The sequence below is a fragment of the Neofelis nebulosa genome, chromosome 4, assembly GCF_028018385.1.
Source record: "Neofelis nebulosa isolate mNeoNeb1 chromosome 4, mNeoNeb1.pri, whole genome shotgun sequence".
In the NCBI taxonomy this organism is placed as follows: Eukaryota; Metazoa; Chordata; class Mammalia; order Carnivora; family Felidae; genus Neofelis; species Neofelis nebulosa.
In genome coordinates this window covers 165229092-165253438 of record NC_080785.1, presented here as the reverse complement: position 1 = coordinate 165253438, position 24347 = coordinate 165229092, and the positions used below count along the sequence as shown (strand labels likewise).

General features: G+C 54.0%; 2 protein-coding genes and 1 long non-coding RNA gene across 3 annotated transcripts in view; 1 reads left to right on the top strand and 2 right to left on the bottom strand.

Moving 5' to 3' along the window:
• The first annotated feature begins 6628 nt into the window (after positions 1 to 6628).
• On the top strand, positions 6629 to 7417 carry LOC131510747 (uncharacterized). Its single transcript, XR_009261171.1, has 2 exons — positions 6629 to 6746; positions 7261 to 7417. It is a non-coding gene; the product is annotated as an uncharacterized LOC131510747 (long non-coding RNA).
• On the bottom strand, positions 6648 to 9585 carry TNFSF14 (TNF superfamily member 14). Its single transcript, XM_058728256.1, has 4 exons — positions 9236 to 9585; positions 7970 to 8000; positions 7664 to 7705; positions 6648 to 7075 (listed from the first exon to the last, which is right to left on the bottom strand). The coding sequence occupies exons 1-4, from the start codon at positions 9455 to 9457 to the stop codon at positions 6648 to 6650; spliced, it is 723 nt and encodes a 240-aa protein (XP_058584239.1). The 5' UTR covers positions 9458 to 9585.
• Positions 9586 to 18504: 8919 nt separating this feature from the next.
• LOC131510744 (complement C3-like) overlaps positions 18505 to 24347 on the bottom strand; it is a 40703-nt gene continuing 34860 nt past the window's right edge. Inside the window, exons 34-41 of the mRNA XM_058728255.1 lie at positions 23413 to 23500; positions 23243 to 23332; positions 20182 to 20287; positions 19895 to 19984; positions 19636 to 19719; positions 19011 to 19094; positions 18784 to 18919; positions 18505 to 18687 (exon numbers count right to left, since the gene is read on the bottom strand). Of these exons, the coding sequence (XP_058584238.1) occupies positions 18546 to 18687; positions 18784 to 18919; positions 19011 to 19094; positions 19636 to 19719; positions 19895 to 19984; positions 20182 to 20287; positions 23243 to 23332; positions 23413 to 23500 (820 nt within the window). The 3' untranslated portion in view covers positions 18505 to 18545. The remainder of the gene's footprint in view (positions 18688 to 18783; positions 18920 to 19010; positions 19095 to 19635; positions 19720 to 19894; positions 19985 to 20181; positions 20288 to 23242; positions 23333 to 23412; positions 23501 to 24347) is intronic.

The window sequence follows — 24347 nt, the reverse complement described above, 5'->3', positions numbered from 1 at the left end:
TCTTTATGGAGAAAATTATGAAACATTCTTGAGAAACACTAAAAAGACCGTTTTGGAAAAAGAGTTATACCATGTTCATGGATTGCAAGACTCAGTGTTATGAAGATATCCATTCTTTGCAGTTTGATCTACAGATTCAATGCAGTTCCAATAAAAATCTCAACAGGGTTTTTCATGGAACTTGACAAGCTGAATACAAGGCATACATAACCGAGATAATCCTGAAGATGAAGAATAAAAATAGCAGGACTTACTATGTTCATTATATTCATTATATTAATGAAAGCAGTGTGGTACTGGTGTATGTATAGTTGGATAGGGTTTATCTGCCTGGCTTCCTCTTGGAAAACGAAGAATGCTCCCAGATGACTTTCTTGTCACCAGGATGATGACTATATGACAACCTATTGCTTCCTCTAAGTTGGATAGAAGTTTGGAATACAGACTAGCCCTGTTTTTTTTTTTTTTCTTCTTCTTAGTTTCACAGATTGTAACTTAAAATTTGGGTACATCCTACCATACATGCCTACATTATATGACTTAGTATTTCTTTACTTTATGCCAAAATAAATAGGTTGTTACTCTGCTTACGTTTGATTTAGAATATGTGTGTATATCCATCCACTCATCATTCATCCATTTACTGTTTTATCTGTACACCCATCCATCTATCCAATTGATCATCCACTTATCAACTGCCCATCCACATATTTATCCAACCATTGACCCATACATCTTCTCACCCACCCATCCATACTTTAACCCATCTACCCATTCATTCATCCCTCCCCTACCCATCTATCCACCTCTCTGTCTGTCTGCCTGCCTATGTGTACAACAATAGAAACAAGCTTGCAGGGTGCCTGGGTGGCTCAGTCATTAAGCATCTGACTTCAGCTAATCATGATACCATGATTTGTGAGTTCAAGTCCCACAACGGGTGACCTTGGGCCCCGCTGAGCTCGTGCCCCGCTTCGTTGAGTCCTGCTTCTCCTTCTCTCTTTCTCTACCCCTAGTGGGATTCTCTCTCTCTCTCTCTCTCTCTCTTGCCCCTTGCTCACTTGTGCACTGTCTCAAAAAAAAAAAAAAAAAAAGCTTGCAAGTTCTGTCAGTTACCTACTGATGCATAACAAACCAGTCTAAAACTTAGTGGTTTAAACCAACAACTGTTGTATTTGCTTACAATTCAATGAGATGGCCCTGCAGGGCGTGCGGGGGGATAGTTAGCTTCAGCTCCAAAAGCTGGGGCAGCTCATCTGGGGCTGGCAAAACTATTATGGCTTCACACCCTCCAGGACGTCTCTGTCCACCCGTCCTCACTCACAGGATAGCCATATTTGTTTGCACTTAGGACTCTGAGAAGGCAAGAGTGGAAGCTGCAGTCTTCTAAGGCCTACATTCTAGAATTCAGGTAATTCATTTCTGTCACATTTATTCATCAAGGTAAGTCACAGTTAATTTATTTAGCTGTTATTGTTTGAGAATTTACTGTGTATTAGGCACTGTTCTGGGTCCCGGCAATAAGAGGGAGAATAAAACACAAAACACAAGAGACAAAAGTTTCTGTCCCCACAGACTTTCTGTTAAGTAGAGACTCCGTACTCACTCACCTGTTGAGCAGGTCTGAGGTCTTGATTTCTTGTGGGTGACTTTTCTTCCCATCCATAATAGGTAGGGTTTTTCTAGACTCCCTTTATTAGAGAGGGCTATTCTTCCAGGTTCCAGGTTCCAGCTTCTCTCCTTGGCTTGTAGATGGCTGCCTTCTCCCTGTGTCCTCACGTGGTCATCCCTCTGTGTGTGTCTGTGTCCTAATCTCCTCTTCTTATAAGGACCCAGCTCATATGGGATTAGTGCCTACTCTAATAACCTTATTTTACAGGAGGGGTGCCTGACTGGCTCAGTCAGTAGAGCATGCAACTCTTGATCTCAGGGTTGGGACTTCAAGCCCCATGAGCCCCATGTTGGGTGTATAGTATACTTTAAAAAAATACCCCTTATTTTACCTTAGTTTTCTCTTTAAAGGCCTGATTTCCAAAAGCAGTCACATTCTGAAGTACTGGGCGTTAGAGGTCAACATATGAATTTGGGGGGACACAATTCAGCACCCATAACAGGGGGAAGCTCCTGTGTTCAGCTTTTTGGAACAAAGAGAAGAGGCGGAGAAAGCTCCCCAGAGAAATTCTAGGGGCACCTCAAACTAGAAGAGCCTCGAGTCCTTCATTGCACAGCCCAGAGAAGTCGCAGGTCCCCAAAAAGGAAATGACTCGACGGTGTCTCTGGGCAGTTGAAGCCACAGACAGCCTCAAAGAGTTTCCGGTGCCTCAGCCTGGCTGAAAATCAGCCTTGTGAGCAAGGCTCAGGAGCAGCAGAGAGTGCTCCAGTCTTGATAGGTCACAGGCATGAAAATGGAGGGCTGATGGGTAAAAAGCAGGCTGACAGTGGGCACCTGCGTGGACAGGTGAGAATCGTCTGGATCCCTCCATCAGTCTTAATGCTGAGGCGTTGGCTAAGCTCCCTGAAATGTTTGCAGTCTTGGGAAAGGAGCATGTGGGAAGGGTCGTTCCCAATTGACTGATAATAGTTTTCAGCATCCTGGTGCAAAGGGCTCTCTGCACAAATCGAGTCGCATTAGGAATAAAAAGGAAGTTATGTTATCTGCACTCCTTGCAAATTGCAACTTATGTATGCTTATGTATTGCTTATATTATGCTTATGTATTGCGACTTATGTATGTGTTGCAGTTTGGGAGGACCCCGATAAAAAGATGTGGAGCCACACTTTCCCTCCAGAAGGCATGAAGCCATGCCGGCACATTGGTTTCAGTGCCATAAGACTCATTTCTGACTTCTGACTTCTAGAACTAAAAGATCATCAATCGTAGCATGTTAAGCAGCAGCAGGAAATGAATAATAACACTATGAACCCTCGCTCCTCTTGAAACTTGTGGTCATCCCAGGCTGTCATTTATTTTTCCACCTTCATCTCTCTGTGCTTAGATTTCCCCCTAAGGTGGGTATTACAACACTACCCACCCCACGGTCATTGCGAGGATTGAGTGAGTTACTGTGAATTAATTCGCTTAGCACAGTGTCTGGCAAGCGGTGAGGACATTAGAAGTATGACTGAGGATCCTTATTACTTTAAGAGCAAAACCACATAAACACATTGCTGAAAGGCAACTGACATTCAGCCTCTGTATGGGAGACCATGAGGAGTGGTGGAGACTGGTGAGACCCCATGCCCTATCCAACAGGGACAGCTACTGTCCAGCCTGGGTTGTTGTTCACAGCTTCCAAATTTCCAAGAAAATCCAGAAATTCAGATTTGTCCACATGCAAAGTTTTGTCATGTTTAAATATTGGCTACTAATTTCCGTTTTAAAAACACACCCCGTGACTAGATGTGGCCTGTGGATGTGAGGTCACCTTTCCTATAATCACTGAAAAGAATTCAAACTTTAAATGGACACATGATTACAGCTATGCTTATACAAAAAAAAAAAAAAAATCTACTGTGGATTAAAGAGCTCACTGTGGGCCAAGCTCTGGGAAACTATTTAAACACTCAAGCCATTTCATCTCACAATAACCACGGTAGGGTAGAGGCCACTATTTGTGTTCTTTTACAGATGAGGAAACTGAGGCCCAGAGAGGCCAAGGATGGATCCCGAGATCACCCAGCTGGGAAATGGCAGAGTGGAGGCCTGTCTTCCCTCAAAGACCCATTCTGTTTCTCTGAGACAATGCATCCCAGTATTTGAACACAGTGCTATTTAGCAGGAGGGACACAGCATTATAATATGAGATTAATAAATGATTTATCATCATTATTTTTACTTCTACTGCCTCTGGGTCTTGGCAAGAGGTGAAGGAGACCTTTCTAGGGGCTGGGGGAGGGTAGGAATGCACACTTCAGGTCTGGAGGAAAAGCTGATTGTGGGGGAAGGTGATATCTGAACAGATGCCAGAGCATGGGAGGTGAAAGCGGAAATGAAATAGATAAACTTCTCAGAAGTTGTAAAGTAGGTCAATGGCCTGGACTGGGGGCTCACTACCCCATGCGCTATCTGAAAGTCTAGGTCTCCTGGTGCACCAGCCTCGACACCTGCCTTCAGGGCTCTCTGCTCCTCCTTCCTCCTGCCTCCCTCCATCTTTCCCTCCCCTCCCCTCCCTCTCTTTCCATGTCCCTCCTACCCTACCCGTCCTCTTACCCACCCTCTTTTCTTCCGCTTGCTGTACCACCTCAGGGCGGGAGGCCCCTCCCAGGAATGATCTTTGGAGGCTAAACTTAGTGACGGGTTCCATCCCCAGGCGGAAGTTGGTGGCTGCTGGTGGCTTTGTAATACATTGTCCCCACACCTTGGTCTCATCAAACCCACGGAAACAGAAAAAAACGGTGATAAGAGTAAAGGAAACTCCAGCGGGGGCTGGGGCTGGGCATTAGGGGCTGCCCCACCTCCCACCAGCCCTCAAGGGCAGAGAGGCGTGAAGCTGTGTGCCCTTGGTGGGAATGGAGGGGGAGTCCAGCATTCCTGCCTCTGTGTCTGGAACATGGGGACAGCAATAGCTCCCGCCCAGGTATGTATATAAGGCATCTAAGGATGTGACTCACGCAAGATGCCTGACATAGGGAAAGTGCCTGACAAATGCTATAATGGCCTTTTCTGTGTCTGATCTGATGCAATCTTTACAACAGCCCCACGGGCAAAAGCTGGTGTTACCTCCCACTTTACAGATGAGGAAACTTAGGCACTGAGAGGTGGTGGGACTTGCTTGAGGTCACACAGGAGCAGGTGGCAGAGTGGAATTGGAACCCAGGACCATCTGACTGCAAAGCCTGTTTCCCTCCCTCCCTGTTCAGGGCAACGATGACAGCACTATAAACAATAATAAATAAACACTAACAACAATAATCGTCTACCTCTGGGGTCTGAGCCCTCAGCTTTGGGTCCTGGGCACCAACACCTCCCTCCAGCCACACCAGGGTACATGCTCGTCTCTACAGACTGCCTGATTTGCATGCATATTGTTATCTGCCCCTCTCTCTCCTCACTCTTCCCGTTTTCCCACTTAGTTCAAGCTTCCAGCTGGCTGGGTAGACCGCCACTCTGTCCCGATGTCCGCAATCAGGGTTCTTGGCAGGGTGTAGCCTTCACTTCGTCATCAGGAATGGGAGATTTGAGGGGGAGGCAGATCTGGGCATGAGGCTTCTGATTTCTCCCACCCTTCCCCCCGAGCTTCCTACAGGGAGTTGGGCCAGCTGGGTTCAGTTTACTTATCTGTAAAGTGACCTCCACAGGTGACCCCATCTACCGCCCCTCTGCCTCTACAAGCCACCATTCCCCTGAGAAGAGACAGACCCAGTTGCAACATTTACCATTTATTTCCAAGACCCATGGTCAGGGAGCCCAGGGCTGCCGACAGTGGTCCTCATCCCAGGATGTATTGGTCTTAGCTGGGAGGAACCTCAGGCTGTGTGTGATGTGGTGTGTGTGTGACGGGTTGGGACCGTGATGCAGCATGTGATGTGATGTGCGTGGCATCCCATGTGTGACACTTGGTGTGACCGTATGGCCCCTTTGGGTCACTGTGGCTGTGATGATGACTTGTGTCGGATATATGTGTCATACGTCACATAATCTGACTGTGTGTTTGTGGTCCTATGACTTGTGTGTGACTGTGCGAGTATCTGATGCTTTGTGTGTACGAGTGCAGATCTGAAGGGCACCTTGTGATTTTCTGTGATGCCGTAGGCATGTCCACATTCTCTCTCCATCTTCCTTTCCTTCCCTCTTTCCCTTCTTCCTTCCCCTCCTCCCTTCTTTTCCCTCCTCCCTCCCTCCCTTCTTTCCTACCCTCCTCCCTTCCTCCCTTTCTTCTCTCTGCAAACATTTTCCAGGTGCCTGCTACATGCCAGACACTGACCTGGGTGCTGAAACACAGCCGTGTGTCCTGGTGGGATGTGAACACCCAGCAGTGCTGAGATCCAGCCAGCCAGCTGGTGATACGTTGGTAGCCAGAAACCAGACACAACGGGAGCCTTTACACCAAGGAAATCACAAACACTACAGAGCCTCTCCCTCCTGGGAGAGCTGGTGGTCAAACGGTCACCGGCACATCCCTGCGCCCGTGTCTCTGAGGGTGAACTTACACAGCCAGGAGGAGGTACAGCCACACACCTGTGAGCAGATCTTGAGTGTGTGGCTATGGCCGTGGGGGGCACTGGCTGGGCTCTCCACATGGGTCAGTCTTGATGATGACTCCCTTCCTCCAGCCACCCCCACTCATGAGAGTGGGGGAGGCTGGGGTTGCCCGTCCTGGGCCAAGTCTCTGGACCCCCACGTCCCACTCTTCTCTGAATCGAAAACATAAATACCCACCCCTCACCCCTTCTTCCTGAATATCAGGCAGATCAGCTTTCCCCCGGTTGGGGGGCCTACAGACCCTCAAGTCTCTGGGTCTTTGTCTTCACTATTGCCCGTAGTGGCTCTGCAGTTTCCTTTGGGGCTCCAGAGGTGCCGGCTGGGTCTTCAACCTTCAGGGGTGGCTGGGTTGTCGGCCCCTGGAGGTGCCCGCTGAGCTCTTCGCTCGCTGGGTTCTCGGTTCCCCAAGGCACCCTCTGAGGGAGGCATGACTGTCACTCCTTCCTTACACCATGAAGGCCCCAAAGTAGGAGCGGGTCCCGTCACGGAGTCGGACCAGGCGCTCATCCGGCACACGGACGACCACCTCCTCGCCAGCGTCCAGGTGCACCACGCCTCCCAGGAAGCTGCTGTCCCACCAGACGCGGGGGCCGGTGGCTCGCCCACAGGGTGACCGCCGACTGACCAGCAGCTCGAGCTCCTCGGGGTAGCGCGGTGTGCGTTTGTAGAGGCCATGCGTGATGGGCAGGCCGCTGGTCAGCCCCTGCGGGCAGCCCACGCCCCCCAGCTGCACCTTGGAGTAGATGTAATAGTAGCCGGCCCGGGGAATCACCAGGGAGCCGTCACGGTAGCTGAGGCCCCTCAAGAAGGCCAAGCCCAGCTTTGTCTCCCAGAGCAGCGGGCCCCCGCTGCCCGTCAGGCTGGAGTTGGCACCTGGGGGCAGAGACAGAGGGGTCCGGTCAGCATGTGTCCCTCTGCGGGTGGGCGAGGGTGACGACTCCCCTCCGTTTTAGGTTGGGGACTTTATATGTGTTAATGCACTTTATTCTCACTTTGAGGGGAGGGAACTGAGGCACCGAAAGGCCAAGTCACTTGCTTCTTGCCCCCTCCCCTTGCAGGTGGGGAAACTGAGGCATGGAGCCATTAAGTGACCAGCCAAAAGCATCAAAACTTGTGAGTGGCATAACCAAGGAACAGAGAGAGCGCACACCCCGGGCCAGAAGACTTGTAATCTCCATGCTCTTCAGTTTTTCTCCATTAAAATGGACATATGAATAGCGCCTCCTTGAGATTTAATGAATTAATATGTATAGAGCGTATTACAGCCCGTGACACACGGTGAACGCCTTGTAAGGGTTTATTCAATGATACGACAAATGCATGGACATAGGCAGCGGGGCAGGTCTGTGAATCAATAGCGAACGGGTGACTGAATGAATACTCAGACATGCTGGGTGTCTGTCTGGTTTCCCCAGGACACCCTCCCCCTCTCCCATGCCCCGAGCCGGGGGTCCCCCTCACCTGTGAGGTGTGCTGCTGGGTTGGCCTGGAGGGACCTTCGTCCTGGAGAGAGATGGTGAGCGGTTAGGGGCAGAGGCGGTGAGGGGTGAGGGCCAGCCTCCAGCCAGGGTCATCAGGTCCACCTCCTGGTGTCAACCCCACCCTTTCCGGAGTGCCCCAGACTTCTGCTTCTCAGGCCCGGGGGAGGGGCACCTGTGGAGCTCAGGCCAGTTGTGTAAATCACATTGGGCAACCGGCTGAGGGGGCGGCGGCAACGTGGGAACCATCCTACCCCCGCCCTCCCCAGGACCCAGGACTCTGACTCACCTTGCTGCTTCCAGGATTCTGCTTCTCCATCCTGAAAATGCAGAGAAACCCACGGTGAGGACCTGCGTGGCCCACACCTTGGCATCCTCAGACTCATGGCTGTGAGACACACACAGATGCAGCACACAGACACTGTCCTCACCCCAGTGCCCAGGGCCACGTGCACACTCCTGCCCCACCCAGCAGCCTTGTAACCACCCTCAGTGAATTCACAGGGACAAAAGCATGTTCCTCCAGTGCGTGGCACATAGTAAGCGCAGTACGAGAGTTAATTAAGTAAGTAATATTATAGACATATAGACATCGAGACGGCAAGACACGTGGACATCTGTGGCCACAAGTGGATATGGGCATGTGACACAGGGCACAGACCTGGACACTTATGTGACACGTGGACACAGATACATGGGTGTGTGGTTTATGGATCCGTGTGGGTCTGTGCACAATGTCAGCACATGGGCTGTAAACAGGCCAGTACGTGGACATGTGGGCACACACACACAGGACAGCAGTACGGGTTCACACGGGCGACATGCCCATGCGGCCGTCAGATCCAGTCACAAGGACAAATGCTTTGGAAACACACAGTGCAAAGGGCCAAGACCACACGGCCATGGCGTGGGATGCAGAGACTCACAGGTGTGGCAAACAGATACATCCACAGCCAACCGTAAACAGAGGCAGAGAGAGATTCTCGCAGACTCGGACAACGTGAATTAGTGACAGTCCCGAATAATGGTGACCAGGGTATGGCTGACAATACTTCGCAATGTCAGAACATCAGTTCCGCGGGTTGCAGACAACAAGACTGTATTATAAACATGAAATGTGCTTTGAGACTAGGTTTTATTTGTTACGACTACTAGAAGAAATGGTAGTTATGTGACCCCACAGCATGGTTAGCTAATGCTACAATAGCAATCATATTGCAGTATAAATGTATCAAATCCCTATGTTGTACACCTGAAACTGACAGAATGTTAACATGTCGTTTATATCTCAGCTTAAAGAAAATATCGGTTCTGGTTGAATTCTTGCCCTGGGCAGCCACTGCCGGGCACCACACACGCAATATCGTATCTCGTTCCCTGTGAGGTGGGCACTCTTATTATCCCACCCATTTCACAGATGAGGAAACTGAGGTTCAGAGAAGTGAATTGACTTGCACTGAGCTGCTGCTAGCCTATGGTCTTGCACACACGTGCCCAGAGACGTGCGCAGTGACACAGGAGACCCACCTGCCACGAGCCCCGAAGCCCCACTCACCAGCAGGGGTGTGACCATCTCCCCCAGACGCCAGTGCAGCTGCAGCAGGAACCAGCCCTGGACGGCCAGCCCAGCCGCCAGCAGCAGCAGCAGGAGGCCCAGGCCCAGCTGGGACGCACTGCAGGGCTGTCTTTGGCGGCGGCTGGGCCCCAGCCGCGTGAATGGGATGTCTGTCTGTCCGTCCACCACAAACACTGAGGGCCGCACAACCGTCTCCTCCATGTCCTGAGACGCCTCGGGGCTGGGCTCGCACGGCTGGGTCCCTGAGGGCGGGGAGGAAACCACGGTTGCCCAATGCTTCTGGGCTTCGCACGCTGCAGACAGGCACCCGTGGGTCCCGGGGTTCAGCCTTTAGAGCAGGGGCTCAGCCCCTCCCCTTTCCCCACTGGCCCTCCTCTTCTTCCTGTCCTCCCACCCCCAGGCTGGCCCCATCTCACTCTCACTCATACAGCCTCTCACTCTTTCCAGGGGCATCTAAAGATGTGACTCAGGTAGGGATGGAGGGGGGAGGCCCCAGTTTTTCCCTGTGGCCACTTCATTCACTCCGTGACCAAATATTTGTAGATCATCTCTGTGTGCCAGGTACTGTTCTAGGCTTGAGGGCACAGGCGTGAACAAGAGAGACAAAAGTCCCTGGTCTTACAGAGCTCCCATTCTAGTGGGGTGAGAGACGATGAGCCCGTAAGGAAGAAAATACTATAGAGTGTTTGAGATGGTGGTTAGGGAAGTGCAAACTTCAAGAGTGGTTTTTGTGTGTGTGGGTGTGTCCAGGTGTGTATATTGGGTCCAGTGCACGTGTGCATGTGTATGCTGTGTGCATGTGTGCATGGAGATGTGTGCAGGTGCAGGCATGTGTGTATGTGCACCTATGCACACATGCGGGTGTGTGCAGGTGTGTGTGTATGTGTGGGGTGTATGAGTGTGCATGCACGTGTGTGTGCATGTAGGTGTGTGTGCATGAGTGTGCATGCATGTGGGTGTCTGCAGGTGTGTGCATGTAGGTGCGTGTGTGTGAGGCGTGCATGAGTGTGCACGTGCACGGGTGTGTGCAGGAACAGACACACATACGCCCGCATGTGTGGATGTGTGTACACGTGCATGAGTGTGCCTGTGAGTGTGTGTGTGCATGCTGTGTGCATGTGTGCATGGAGATGAGTGCAGGTGCAGGCATGCATGTTGGTGCATCTATGCACACATGTGGGTGTGTAGGTGTGTGCATGTAGATGAATGGGTATGAGTGTGCATGCATGTGGGTGTCTGCAGGTGTGTGCATGTAGGTGCGTGTGCGTGTGGTGTGCATGAGTGTGCACGTGCACGGGTGTGTGCAGGAGCAGACACACATACGCCCGCATGTGTGGATGTGTGTACACGTGCATGAGTGTGCCCGTGAGTGTGTGTGTGCATGCGTGCATGCATGGATGCAAGTTTAAATTGGAACTCACAGACAGGTGGTGTAACCACCAGCCGCTAGGTTAACTAGGCTAAATCCAAGGCCTGGAAGTCGTCCCGGGGGCACCTCCAATGGGCCTGAGTAGCCCTCTTTCTCTTCTCCCCCACATCCCACCCTTTCGCAAGCCCTGGCCATTCAGTCTCAACGTCTGATCTGAACCCAGCCGCCTGTTTCCAGACCCACTGCTACTACCTTTGCTAAGTGCTGTGGGCTGAGTGTCTGTGCCCCTCCCCCGTTCATTTGGTGATGTCCTGATCACCTACCTGATGGCCTCTGTAGGTGGGGCCCTGGGGAGGCGGTGAGGTCAGAAGGGTGGAGTCTTCCTGAATGGGATGAGTGCCCCTGACGGGAGGCTCTCTCCCTCCCTCTCTGTCTCTGCCATTTGAAGACGTTTGAGGACCCAGTGAGAGGGCCACTGTCTACAAGCCAGGAACAGAGCCCTCACCAGAGCCCGACCAAGCTGGCACCTGTGTCTCAGACTTCCAGCCTCCGGAACCCTGAGAAATGCATGTCTGCCGTTTGAGGCGCCCGGTGTAGGGCATCTTGTTACAGCCGCCAGACTGCACTAACACACTAGGGCATCCGTCATTTCTGGCCTGACTCTTGCAGTGGTTTCCAGCTGGACGTTCTCTTTGCCTCTTGCCACCTCATAATTCATTCTCTGCCCTCTACAAGTGTGAACTTGTGTATTTGTTTCCTTTAATTTATATGGTTTAATTTAATTTACTATTTTCTTTTATTTTAGAGGTGAAATTCACATAACGTAAAAGCAACCATTTTAAAGTGAGCAGTTCAGCGGTATTTAGGGCATTTCCACAGTCGGACAACTCTGTCGGGTCCCCAGACGTTTTCAGCGCCTCGAAAGGTAAGCCCATACCCATAAAGCAGTCCCCATCCCCCAGGCCTCCCAGCCCTTGGCAACCACTAGTCAGCTTTCCTGCTCTATGGAGTTACCTGTCCCGAATAGTTCAGGTATTTCATAAAAGTGGAAATACACAACCTGTGGTCTCTTGTGTCTGGCTTCCTTCACTGAGTATAATGTTTTCAAGTCTCAGCCAGGTCCTTCCTTGTTAGGGCTGAGGATGTATGGACACATCCCAGTTTGCTTGCCCATTCACACGCTGAGGGATGCTTCAGTCGTTTCCACCTTTGGGCTCCTGGGCAAAGTGCTGCTATGAGCATGCTCGCATGTATATTTGTCTGGGTACCAGCTTCCAAGTCTTTGGGCATATAGCTAGGATTGAAATTGCTACCATCAGTTTTCCAAACACATAAGTCAGCCTTCATATCTTCCCTGCTTAAAATCTTGCAGCGGCTGGGGCGCCTGAGTGGCTCAGTCAGTTAAGCATCCGACTTCAGCTCAGGTCATGATCTCACGGTTTGTGAGTTTGAGCCCCGCGTCGGGCTCTGGGCTGATGGCTCAGAGCCTGGAGCCCGCTTTTGATTCTGGGTCTCCCTCTGTCTGTCCCTGTGCTGCTTGCACTCTGTCTCTCGCATTGTCTCAAAAATAAATAAACATTAAAAAAAATTTAAAAAATCTTGCAGTGGCTTCCCACGGAGTGGTCAGGGGCTGCCACATTACGCCTCGTGGCTCAAATCCTCCAAGGCTTTCTCCTCTTTGTCATCTGTGTGTTGGCTTAAGAATCCCCTCCTCATGATAGGTTTCTTTGTATTCCCTGACCATCTGCATTAGTCATGACTCTCCAGAGAAAGAGAACCAGTAATATATGTCCATCCATCCATCCATCCATCCATTTGTCCACTCATCCATCCATCCATCCATCTACCACCTATTATCTATCATCTATCTGTCTGCACTCACACACAGACACACACACACATGCACACATACACAATTTATTTTAAGGAATTGGCTTATGTGACTGGGGTTTAGCAAGTCTAAAATCCACAGACAAGCCAGCAGGCTGGAGATTCATTTAAGAGTTGATGTTATAGTTTTGAGTCTAAAGGCTAGAAACTCGGGCAGAATTTCTATGCTGATATCCTGAATTCCATCTTGCTTAGGAAACCGATTCTTTTCCTCTTCTGCCCTTCAACTGATTGGATGAGGCCCACTCACATCGTCAAGTGTAACCTGAAAGTCAACTGACTGTAGGTGTGAATCACATGTGAGATTTACTCATGCAGCAGCATGGAGATCAGTGTTTGAATAAACCATAGCCGTTAGACTGACACATAAAATGACCATTATTTGATCTAAACGACCATAGTGGTGGCCCCAACGTAGGCAGGTTTTCTCACAGTGCCCTGTTCTTCATTCCTTTTTGGACACCTTAACTGTCTGAAATCAACTCTACACTGTCTTTAGAATGTGAGTCTCATGATCAGGTCTGTGCTGTTCGCAGTCTGGAACCACAGGTGCCCAAACAGAACAATACCCAATGTCTTTTTTTTTTCTGAAAAAAAGGAAGAAAATGAATCCCAGGGCAGGAGAAAGGGGGAATTGGCATGAAAAACCATGACAAGAAGGACATAAAGGTGGCCGGAGGGGCAACCTGCCAGAGGTCGGCTGGGACACCTAGTGAGTGATGAGGACTTTTGAGTCTCCCCTTGACAGGGGTGCTGACAACCAGGGACTGGAAGTAGCAGGAGGGACGGTGAATATATTTCCCTCATATTCCTGGAATTGGGAGGTGGGGTTCACAAGACCCGGTGGGGTTCACAGGACACAGCCAATTTCATACAGGAAATGGGCTGAGAAGGGGTGACTGCCAGGCTCAGGGCTTTTCCCATGATGACCTCATCTAGAGTCAGGGACTGCATCCCAACATCTACAGACCTAGACGTACTGGTGGTGTTATTAAACACAAGAGACATCCAGGGACTCAGTTCCGTCTGCAGAAAATGAAACTATTCACCTTTGACGGCTGCCCCCGATGCAGCGCACGGGGTGCTGTGACCGCAATACCCCCACGACAACCCCCCTTCAGCCCTTGAATGCTGACTCATTCCTTCCCCTCCCTGGTTCACGCATATCTCCAGTGGAAATGAGCCCAACCTGCCCCTTAACGCCCCCTTCTGGGCACAGCCGCTTGAAATGCAGGCAAAGTAGTGAATGGAGTTGTAAGTGAGCTGCATGTGAGGGGCAAGTGGGGAGAAGGTGAGGAGGTGGAGGATCCAGGTGGGGATGAAGGTAGGGAGACAGGATCCAGGTGGGGAGGAAGGTGAGGGGGGAGGATCCAGGTGGGAGGAGGTGAGGAGGCAGAGGATCCACGTGGGAGGAAGGTGAGGAGGTGATGGATCCAGGTGGGGAGGACGACGAGGAGGCGGAGGATCCACGTGGGAGGAAGGTGAGGACACAATATCCAGGTGGGAGGAAGGTGAGGTGACAGAGGATCCAGGTGAGGAGGAAGTTGAGGAGGTGGAGGATCCACGTGGGAGGAAGGTGAGGAGGGGGAGGATCCAGGAGGGGAGGAAGATGAGGAGGGTAAGGGTCCAGGTGGGAGGAAGGTGAGGAGAGTGAGGGTCGAGGTGGGAGGAAGATGAGGAGGGTGAGGGTCCAGGTGGGAGGAGTGAGGAGGGGGAGGGTCCATGTGGGGAGGAAGGTGAGGAGGGTGAGGATCCAGGTGGGGGTAAGTGAGGAGAGCGAGGGTCCAGGTGGGAGGAAGGTGAGGAGGGGGAGGATCCAGGTGGGAGGAAGGTGAGGAGGGTGAGGGTCCAGGTGGGAGGAAGATGAGGAGGGTGAGGGTCCAGGTGGGAGGAAGGTGAGGAGGTGGAGGATCCACGTGGGAGGAAGGTGAGGAGGCAGAGGGTCCAGGTGGGAGGAGGTGAGGAGGGTGAGGATCCAGGTGGGGGGAAGGGAGGAGAGTGAGGGTCCAGGTGGGAGGAAGGTGAGGAGGTGGAGGATCCAGGTGGGAGGAAGGTGAGGAAGGTGAGGGTCCAGGTGGGAGGAAGGAGAGGAGATTGAGGGTCCAGGTGGGAGAAAGGTGAGGAGGAAGAGGTCGAGGGTCCAGTTGGGAGGAAAGTGAGGAAGGTGAGGGTCCAGGTGGGAGGAAGGAGAGGAGAGTGAGGGTCCAGGTGGGAGAAAGGTGAGGAGGAAGAGGTCCAGGTGGGAGGAAGGTGAGGAGGGGGAGGATCCAATGGGAGGAAGGTGAGGAGTGGGAGAGGATCCAGGTGGGAGGAAGGTGAGGAGGGAGAGGATCCAGGTGGGAGCAAGGTGAAGAGGCAGAGGATCCCGGTGGGAGGAAGGTGAGGAGGTGGAGGATCCAGGTAGGGAGGAAGGTGAGGAGGTGGAGGATCTAGGTAGGGAGGAAGGTGAGGAGGGGAGGGTCCAGGTGGGAGGAAGGTGAGGAGGCAGAGGATCCAGGTGGGAGGAAGGTGAGGAGGGGAGGATCAAGGTGGGAGGAAGGTGAGGAGGCAGAAGATCCATGTGGGAAGGTGAGGAGGCAGAGGATCCAGGTGGGGAGGAAGGTGAGGAGGCAGAGGATCCAGGTGGGAGGAAGGTGAGGAGGGGAGGGTCCACATGGGAGGAAGGTGAGGAGGCAGAGGATCCAGGTGGGAGGAAGGTGAGGAGGGGAGGGTCCAGGTGGGAGGAAGGTGAGGAGGCGAGGGTCCAGGTGGGAGGAAGGTGAGGAGGCAGAGGATCCAGGTGGGAGGAAGGTGAGGAGGGGAGGGTCCAGGAGGGAGGAAGGTGAGGAGGCAGAGGATCCAGATGGGAGGAAGGTGAGGAGGGGGAGGATCCAGGTGGGAAGAAGGTGAGGAGAGTGAGGGTCCAGAATGGAGGAAGGTGAGGAGGCAGAGGATCCAGGTGGGAGGAAGGTGAGGAGGGGAGGGTCCAGGTGGGAGGAAGGTGAGGAGGCAGAGGATCCAGGTGGGAGGAAGGTGAGGAGGGGAGGGTCCAGGTGGGAGGAAGGTGAGGAGGGGAGGATCAAGGTGGGAGGAAGGTGAGGAGGCAGAAGATCCAGGTGGGAAGGTGAGGAGGTGGTGGATCCAGGTGGGGAGGAAGGTAAGGAGGCGGAGGATCCAGGTGGGAGGAAGGAGAGGAGAGTGAGGGTCCAGGTGGGAGGAAGGTGAGAAGGGAGAGGATACAGGAGGGGAGGAAGGTGAGGAAGGGAGGATCCAGGTGGGAGGAAGGTGAGGAGGGGAAGATCCAGGTGGGAGGAAGGTGAGGAGACTGCGAGTCCAGATGGGAGGAAGGTGAGGAGGCAGAGGTTACAGGTGGGAAGAAGGTGAGGAGGCGGAGGTTCCAGGTGGGAAGAAGGTGAGGAGGTGGAGGAGGGGGAAGGTCCAGGTGGGAGGACGGTGAGGAGGAGGAGGGTCCAAGTGGGAGGAAGTTTGGGAAGCAGAAGTCCAGGTGGGAGGAAGGTGAGGAGGGGGAGGATCCAGGTGGGAGCAAGGTGAGGAGGGAGAGGATCCAGGTGGGGAGGATGGTCAGGAGGCAGAGGATCCAGGTGGGAGGAAGGTGAGGAGGGGGAGGATTCAGGTGGGGAGGACAGTGAGGAGAGTGAGGGTCCAGGTGGGAGGAAGGTGAGGAGGGGAGGGTCTAAGTGGGAGAAAGGTGAGGAGGAAGAGGTCCAGGTGGGAGGAAGGTGAGGAGGGGGAGGATCCAATGGAAGGAAGGTGAGGAGTGGGAGAGGATCCAGGTGGGAGCAAGGTGAAGAGGCAGAGGATCCAGGTGGGAGGAAGGTGAGGAGGCAGAGGATCCAGGTGGGAGGAAGGTGAGGAGGGGAGGATCCAGGTGGGAGGAAGGTGAGGAGGCAGAGGATCCAGGTGGGAGGAGGGTGAGGAGGGGAGGATCCAGGTGGGAGGAAGGTGAGGAGGCAGAGGATCCAGGTGGGAGGAAGGTGAGGAGGGGAGGATCCAGGTGGGAGGAAGGTGAGGAGGCAGAGGATCCAGGTGGGAGGAAGGTGAGGAGGGGAGGATCCAGGTGGGAGGAAGGTGAGGAGGCAGAGGATCCAGGTGGGAGGAAGGTGAGGAGGGGAGGGTCCAGGTGGGAGGAAGGTGAGGAGGCGAGGGTCCAGGTGGGAGGAAAGTGAGGAGGCAGAGGATCCAGGTGGGAGGAAGGTGAGGAGGGGAGGGTCCAGGAGGGAGGAAGGTGAGGAGGCAGAGGATCCAGGTGGGAGGAAGGTGAGGAGGGGAGGGTCCAGGTGGGAGGAAGGTGAGGAGGCAGAGGATCCAGGTGGGAGGAAGGTGAGGAGGCAGAGGATCCAGGTGGGAGGAAGGTGAGGAGGGGGAGGATCCAGGTGGGAAGAAGGTGAGGAGAGTGAGGGTCCAGAATGGAGGAAGGTGAGGAGGCAGAGGATCCAGGTGGGAGGAAGGTGAGGAGGCGGAGGATCCAGGTGGGAGGAAGTTGAGGAGAGTGAGGGTCCAGATGGGAGGAAGGTAAGGAGGGGGAGGATCCAGGTGGGAGGAAGGTGAGGAGAGTGAGGGTCCAGATGGGAGGAAGGTGAGGAGGGGGAGGATCCAGGTGGGAGGAAGGTGAGGAGAGTGAGGGTCCAGATGGGAGGAAGGTAAGGAGGGGGAGGATCCAGGTGGGAGGAAGGTGAGGAGAGTGAGGGTCCAGATGGGAGGAAGGTAAGGAGGGGGAGGATCCAGGTGAGAGGAAGGTGAGGAGAGTGAGGGTCCAGAATGGAGGAAGGTGAGGAGGCAGAGGATCCAGGTGGGAGGAAGGTGAGGAGGGGAGGGTCCAAGTGTGGAGGCAGGTGAGGAGACAGGATCCAGGTGGGGATGAAGGTGAGGAGGTGGAGGACAAGGTGGGAAGAAGGTGAGGAGGGTGGAGATCCAGGTGGGAGGAAGGTGAGGAGGCAGAGGGTCCAGGTGGGAGGAAGGTGAGGAGGGGGAGGATCCAGGTGGGGGGAAAGTGAAGAGACAGGATCCAGGTGGGGATGATGGTGCGGAGACAGAGGATCCAGGTGGGAGGAAGGTGAGGAAGGGAAGGATCCAGGTGGGGATGAAGATGAGGAGGGGGAGGATCCAGGTGGGAGGAAGGTGAGGAGGTGGAGGGTACAGGTGGGAGGATTGTGAGGTGTTGGAGGATTAAGGTGGGGAATAAGTGAGGAGGTAGAGGGTTCAAGTGGGGATGAAGGTGAGAAGACAGGATCCAGGTGGGGAGGAAGGTGAGGAGGGGGAGGATCCAGGTGGGAGGAAGGTGAGGAGGCTGAAGATCCAGGTGGAAGGAAGGTGAGGAGGTGGTGGATCCAGGTGGGGAGGAAGGTGAGGAGGCAGAGAATCCAGGTGGGAAAAAGGTGAGGAGGCTGAGGATCCAGGTTGGGATGAAGGTGAGGAGGCTGAGGATCCAGGTGGGAGGAAGGTGAGGAGGGGAGGGTCCAGGTGGGAGGAAGGTGAGGAGGCAGAGGATCCAGGTGGGGAGGAAGGTGAGGAGGCAGAGGATCCAGTTGGGGAGGAAGGTGAGGAGGCAGAGGATCCAGGTGGGGAGGAAGGTGAGGAGGCGGAGGATCCAGGTGGGAGGAAGGTGAGTAGGCAGAGGACTGTGGAGCCCTCGTGCATAATGATGCTCGTGAGGGCTGGGGTACGGCAGGTGACGATACTGGTACCCACACAGTGGATGAGAGAAGGATGTAGGTGAAGATACTGGTGAGGACCCAGGGGAGGAGGCAGAGGACACACAGGTCACGATGCAGGTGGAAAGAAAGCAAGTAGGTGAGCACTTGGCGCAAATGCAGGCTCACTTCAGACTACGTGCGGGTGCAGTGCAGGTGCATGTGGGCACGGGCTCCCCGGGGGAGGAAGCAAACGTGCAGGTGATCCACAGGGAGGAAGGAGCTGCAGGGGAGGAAGCAGGGGATCACAGCTGCCTCTTCCTCCCTCTCCAAGACCTTCCGACTTTGGGAGACCCATGAACTCTCAGGGAAGCTTTATTGTGGGGACTGTGGGCAGGGGTCAGTTGGGACAGCCAAAGACAACCATGTTCTCAGTGAAGTTGGCCAGGTCTTGACACAGCTTCTCATTCTCCTCATCCTGGCATTCATCAGACTCTGGCCACTGTTCCAGCCAGGTGTCCTTCCCAATGATGTAGCTGATGCTGCGGGGAGGACGGCAGGTCAGGATCAGGGCAGGGAAAGCATGGGAAGGGGCGGCCCACTGCGGGGGGTGGGGCATGCACAGGGCTGACACTCACTTGGGTTTCTCTCCCCACAGGTCGGCGGACACGCCCCACATGAGGTAGTGTTTCCCCTCCTGCAGCTTCAGGGATTCTCTGCACTTGATGTGGCTGATGAACCGGCGCTCCTGTCCAACCTGCACCTCATCAGAGCCTGGAAGGGACGGACAGGGACGCTGAGTGGGGGAGGGCAGGGAACCAGCAAGAAGGAAGTGGAAACACAGAACACAGACTGCAGGGCTGACCTGATTTGATGATCTGCTCGATGACCATTACGTAATCATCAAAGTCTTCTGACAGCTCCTTCTTGAGAAGCCTGGTCTTGTACACTGATGGGGGAGGAGGGGAAGGACGGTGGGGTCACGGGCAACGGGGGCTGCGGGGACCCTCAGCTGCAGGCGCACCTGGGCATATGGCGTCCCTAAGCAGACCCATGCAGGGTCACAGCCACACGTGCAACAGTCCCTGCCCCCCACTAACACACCTGCCACATGTCTTCCCACAACCACCACGTCACACAGCCACACACGGCCATGTGCACAATTACAGTCACCACAGTGGAGTCCTACGCATAGCCTCCCATGCACTATCCCCCACAAGCACTGTCTCTCATCTCCATGGCTTGGCACGACTACCATGTCACACACACAAGGGGCAGACAAGCATGTCCGCTCTCACACTGGCTGCACACCCGGCCGACTCACCAGCATGGCTCCCCATGCACTCATGGCCCCTCATAACACATTTACACCCACACACACATCGGCTGCAACCACAGCCTGACGTATGGTCATATGCAGCCAGGGGCACTCACGGCTATGGCCACACAGTGTCGCTCACCCGGGCACCCACATGCACGTGCCCGCTCACCGTAGTCTACTCCTGGTTCACAGGCCTTGTCCAGACGGTCGTCCAGGGTGATCTTTTCATCCATCGGGTGCATGAAGCAGTTCTCTGTGTGGTGGACGAGCGGGGGACACGGTCGCATCGCACGCGTTGACCAGGGCCCCCCGCCCCTGGGTCCGTGTGGGTGTCCATGGGGGTGGGCTTTCAGAGCCCCCTTGGGCCTCCCCCATGGAAGGAGGATCCCGGGCTGTGTGTCCACCCTTCCAGGCTTCTCTGCACCCACCCTCAGCACAGCGGCACACGTCTTTGTGACAGAGCTTGCTCAGCAACCCGTCTTCTTTGTCTGGGTGGTAGAACCGGATGCAATTCTCATCTGTGGGCAGAGTGGCAGGGAGGTGTCAGAGGGCTAGGGCCTCCGGCCCAGAGACCCAGGGGCTTGGAGTCCCAGCTCCAGTCCCTCAGACCTGGAGAGGCCAGGTCCCCAACCCTGGGACCTCAGGCCCCCGGCTCGCTCGGATCCCTTGGACCCTCAGGCCGCCCAGCCCCCCCGACCCTAGGTGGGCTGCTCACCCAGGTTGTAATAGGAGTACACCTTGACCGACCCGGGCTGGATAAGCCCCACGTTGAAGTACTGGTGCACTTTGAAGGTCAGGCAGTCCTCCTGGTCGTGTGAGATCTGGGGGGAAGGAGGAGGCTGGTCAGTGGGGCGACAGGTCGTGTGAGATCTGGGGGGAAGGAGGAGGCTGGTCAGTGGGGCGACAGGTCGTGTGAGATCTGGGGGGAAGGAGGAGGCTGGTCAGTGGCGCGACAGGTCGTGTGAGATCTGGGGGGAAGGAGGAGGAGGCTGGTCAGTGTGGCGACAGGTCGTGTGAGATCTGGGGGGAAGGAGGAGGCTGGTCAGTGGGGCAACAGGTCGTGTGAGATCTGGGGGGAAGGAGGAGGCTGGTCAGTGGGGCGACAGGTCGTGTGAGATCTGGGGGGAAGGAGGAGGCTGGTCAGTGGCGCGACAGGTCGTGTGAGATCTGGGGGGAAGGAGGAGGCTGGTCAGTGGCGCGACAGGTCGTGTGAGATCTGGGGGGAAGGAGGAGGCTGGTCAGTGGCGCGACAGGTCGTGTGAGATCTGGGGGGAAGGAGGAGGCTGGTCAGTGGCGCGACAGGTCGTGTGAGATCTGGGGGGAAGGAGGAGGCTGGTCAGTGGGGCGACAGGTCGTGTGAGATCTGGGGGGAAGGAGGAGGCTGGTCAGTGGGGCGACAGGTCGTGTGAGATCTGGGGGGAAGGAGGAGGCTGGTCAGTGGCGCGACAGGTCGTGTGAGATCTGGGGGGAAGGAGGAGGCTGGTCAGTGGCGCGACAGGTCGTGTGAGATCTGGGGGGAAGGAGGAGGAGGCTGGTCAGTGGCGCGACAGGTCGTGTGAGATCTGGGGGGAAGGAGGAGGAGGCTGGTCAGTGGCGCGACAGGTCGTGTGAGATCTGGGGGGAAGGAGGAGGCTGGTCAGTGGCGCGACAGGTCGTGTGAGATCTGGGGGGAAGGAGGAGGAGGCTGGTCAGTGGCGCGACAGGTCGTGTGAGATCTGGGGGGAAGGAGGAGGAGGCTGGTCAGTGGCGCGACAGGTCGTGTGAGATCTGGGGGGAAGGAGGAGGCTGGTCAGTGGCGCGACAGGTCGTGTGAGATCTGGGGGGAAGGAGGAGGAGGCTGGTCAGTGGCGCGACAGGTCGTGTGAGATCTGGGGGGAAGGAGGAGGCTGGTCAGTGGCGCGACAGGTCGTGTGGGATCTGGGGGGAAGGAGGAGGCTGGTCAGTGGGGCGACAGGTCATGTGAGATCTGGTGGGGGGAGGAGGCTGGTCAGTGGGGCGACAGGTCGTGTGAGATCTGGGGGGAAGGAGGAGGCTGGTCAGTGGGGCGACAGGTCGTGTGAGATCTGGGGGGAAGGAGGAGGCTGGTCAGTGGCGCGACAGGTCGTGTGAGATCTGGGGGGAAGGAGGAGGCTGGTCAGTGGGGCGACATGGAATGGAGCCCAGCATAGGGTCCTGGGGGTTGAGACAGTGGTGGAGAAAGTGAGGGAGCAGGAGTCTCCACCAAAAGACTGATGAGCACTTCAACACAGCCATTTTCAACTTCGCCAAGGCTTGAAGCTACAGTATCCCTGTCAGCTTCCTTTCCTAGTTCAGTGTGGCCATGTGATTGAGTTCTGGCCACCGGACTGCTGTCTCTGCCCATAAAAACATCCATGGTTAATGGTACTGAATGCTATATTTAAAAGTAGTTGTTGGGGTGGCACCAGGAGGGCATAGTCGGTTAAATATCCGACTCTATCTCACGTCAGGTCATGATCTCATGGGTTTGTGACTCTGAGCCCCACATTGGGCTCTGCTCTGACAGCACAGAACCTTCTTGGGATTCTGTCTTTACTTCTCTTTGCCCCTTCCCTGCTTGTGTTCTCTCTCTGTCTCTCTCAAAATAAATAAATATTAGAACATTGAAAAGAAAAACTTATTGAGAGGCTAGATCTTAAAAGTTCTCATCACACACACACACACACACACACACACGCACGCATGCATTAAAACTATGTGAAGTAATGAATGTGTTAAGTAAACTTATGGTGGTAATCATTTCCCAATATACACATACATCAAATCATTATGTTATGCACCTTAAACTTACACAATTTTATATGTCAATGATACCCGATTCAAGCTGAAAAAATAAAGACAAAGAAAGGGAGAGAGAGAGAAACAGAAATAGATATGCATAGACAGGTGTACTTGGAGGAACAGGCTAGCACTTAATGAAGTTGGGTAGAGAGTATATGGAACTGTGTTTTACTGCTCTGCAATTTCCCTGTAAGGTTGGAATCCTATAAAAATTTAAGTGCACAAAAACTCCAGTACAAGAAAACGTCAACCACTAGCTCATGCACAATCCTCTTTTCTTCCAGAGAGGAGGGGTCCAGCAGAGGACTCTAAGATCCTAGGGATTGCAGAGCCCCAAGAAGGAATGTGAGCAGATCCCTGACTTACTGTGTGGAGCAGAAAACCCTTCCTTTAGCCTCCCGGCTGGACTTTACCTGAGTGGGAGGCACAAGACTCTTGTGTTGGGACCCTCATATTCTTGAGAGGCTTATTACAGCAGCTAGTGTTACTTATGCTGACTAATATGGGGTGAGGAGACTTTGGGAATTTTGGAAGTTAGCGGGGGCATGTGAGGATAGGGAAACGGAAAGATGTAAGTAGGGGAGAGGAGGAAGCTCAAGTCAATATTAGAGAGAAAGGCAGTGACAGAAAGTCAGATGGAGAGCAAACATGGAGAGAGAAAACCCACGGGGTGCAGAGCAAGGGGAATGCTTTTCAGCACTGAGCACTTTATTTTTTAAACCCAAGTGGCTCCTTTCAAAAGTTGTTGAGGACTACGATGAGAAGTTGGAGGAAGCAAGTGTAAAATGAGGTTGGAAGGAGACTGGTCAGAAGGTAAGCTGCTTAGAAAAGATGAGATGACCTGGGTTGTCCACCTTCTTTTTATGCCCCTTCCTCCACCACCCAGCAGCACAGACCCCTCACTTCCTAGACTGGGCCTGGTGTGGCCCAGAAGAAGGCCTGCCTGGTAGAGGTCAGATCCCCATCGGAAGCCTTACCTTGTCCAGGTAGATTGTGACGGTGTTCTTATTGGAGAAGGCCTTGTTCAGCTCGTACATAGAGATGTATCTGTCAATGCCGTTGCTCAACTGGGGAAGGATAAGACTTAAGAATATCCTCCTGAAGCCTCCGCCCTCTGACCCAGCCCACAAGCCCAAGCCCTTCATACCAGGTCAAGGTCACCAGTGTCAGGAGAAAAGCCAGTCATCATGGATATATCCAGGATCGACATGGTAGCATCCTGCTCTCCCAGGTACCTGAATAGGGCAGGGAGAGGGCACTTGGGTCCCAGGGTAGGGTCAGCCCTGGGGCACAGTGTCTGCACAAGGGGGTCTGGTCAGAGACTGGGGTTACTGGTTCCCACACAGCAGCACAGAAGGATATTAGATTGTGGGAAACATTCCCCAAATGGAATGAAGGAAAGGCAGTGTCATGGTCAAGGGGACTAAAAGCTCAGGCTCTGGAGCCCCTTTGCACGGGTTCAAATCCCAGCTCCAAATGACATTTGATGAGTCGCTTGACCTCTCCATGCCTCAGTTCGTCCAGAAAATGCAGACGAGAAAATGTTACCATGGTCTAGCTCAATAACGCCAGGCCCCCAGCACCAGGGTACAGTAGTCGCAGTTGCATAAAGTACGAGCACAAATCTTGTCTCTGGATCTTGGGTCCACCAATCATTGTGCAAATCACAGACACGCATCACGGTCAGTGACCAATCACGTCATTCCTTTCAAAGTCTGTCCGTGATGGGTCACTGAGCAGTTCATGCACAGATAGCAAGGCCTGTGGTTGTGGTACTTCCTTATCTCCCAGGGATAAGCCGCATGACGTTTCACAAAACTGGTCAACTGGCAGAGGGATCTGCCAGCCAAGATGAAAGGCAGCAGAGAAACGAAGACACTGGAGGTAAAATTTGAAAGCACAGAAATGGAGTTAGAGAAGGAACAGCAGACTGTGCGAATGTCACCCTTGCTGCCATTGGAGGGACCGACCGGCTGTCTTGTGACATCGGCCGCTCAAAAGATTAGAGTTGGAAGCTGACTTAACTTAGAAGGGAGCGTGACAATTCACTATGTCATAGGAAAGATGCCTGCTCAGTCCTTA

What these genes read in the sequence shown, in the direction of transcription:
- TNFSF14 (XM_058728256.1), bottom strand. Translation starts at nt 9,457, where the DNA reads ATGGAGGAGACGGTTGTGCGGCCCTCAGTGTTTGTGGTGGACGGACAG. An exon ending in AGAATCCTGGAAGCAGCAAG is followed by an intron (nt 7,706 to 7,969) that starts GTGAGTCAGAGT and finishes ATCTCTCTCCAG; the next exon opens with GACGAAGGTCCCTCCAGGCC. An exon ending in CCCAGCAGCACACCTCACAG is followed by an intron (nt 7,076 to 7,663) that starts GTGAGGGGGACC and finishes CTCTGCCCCCAG; the next exon opens with GTGCCAACTCCAGCCTGACG.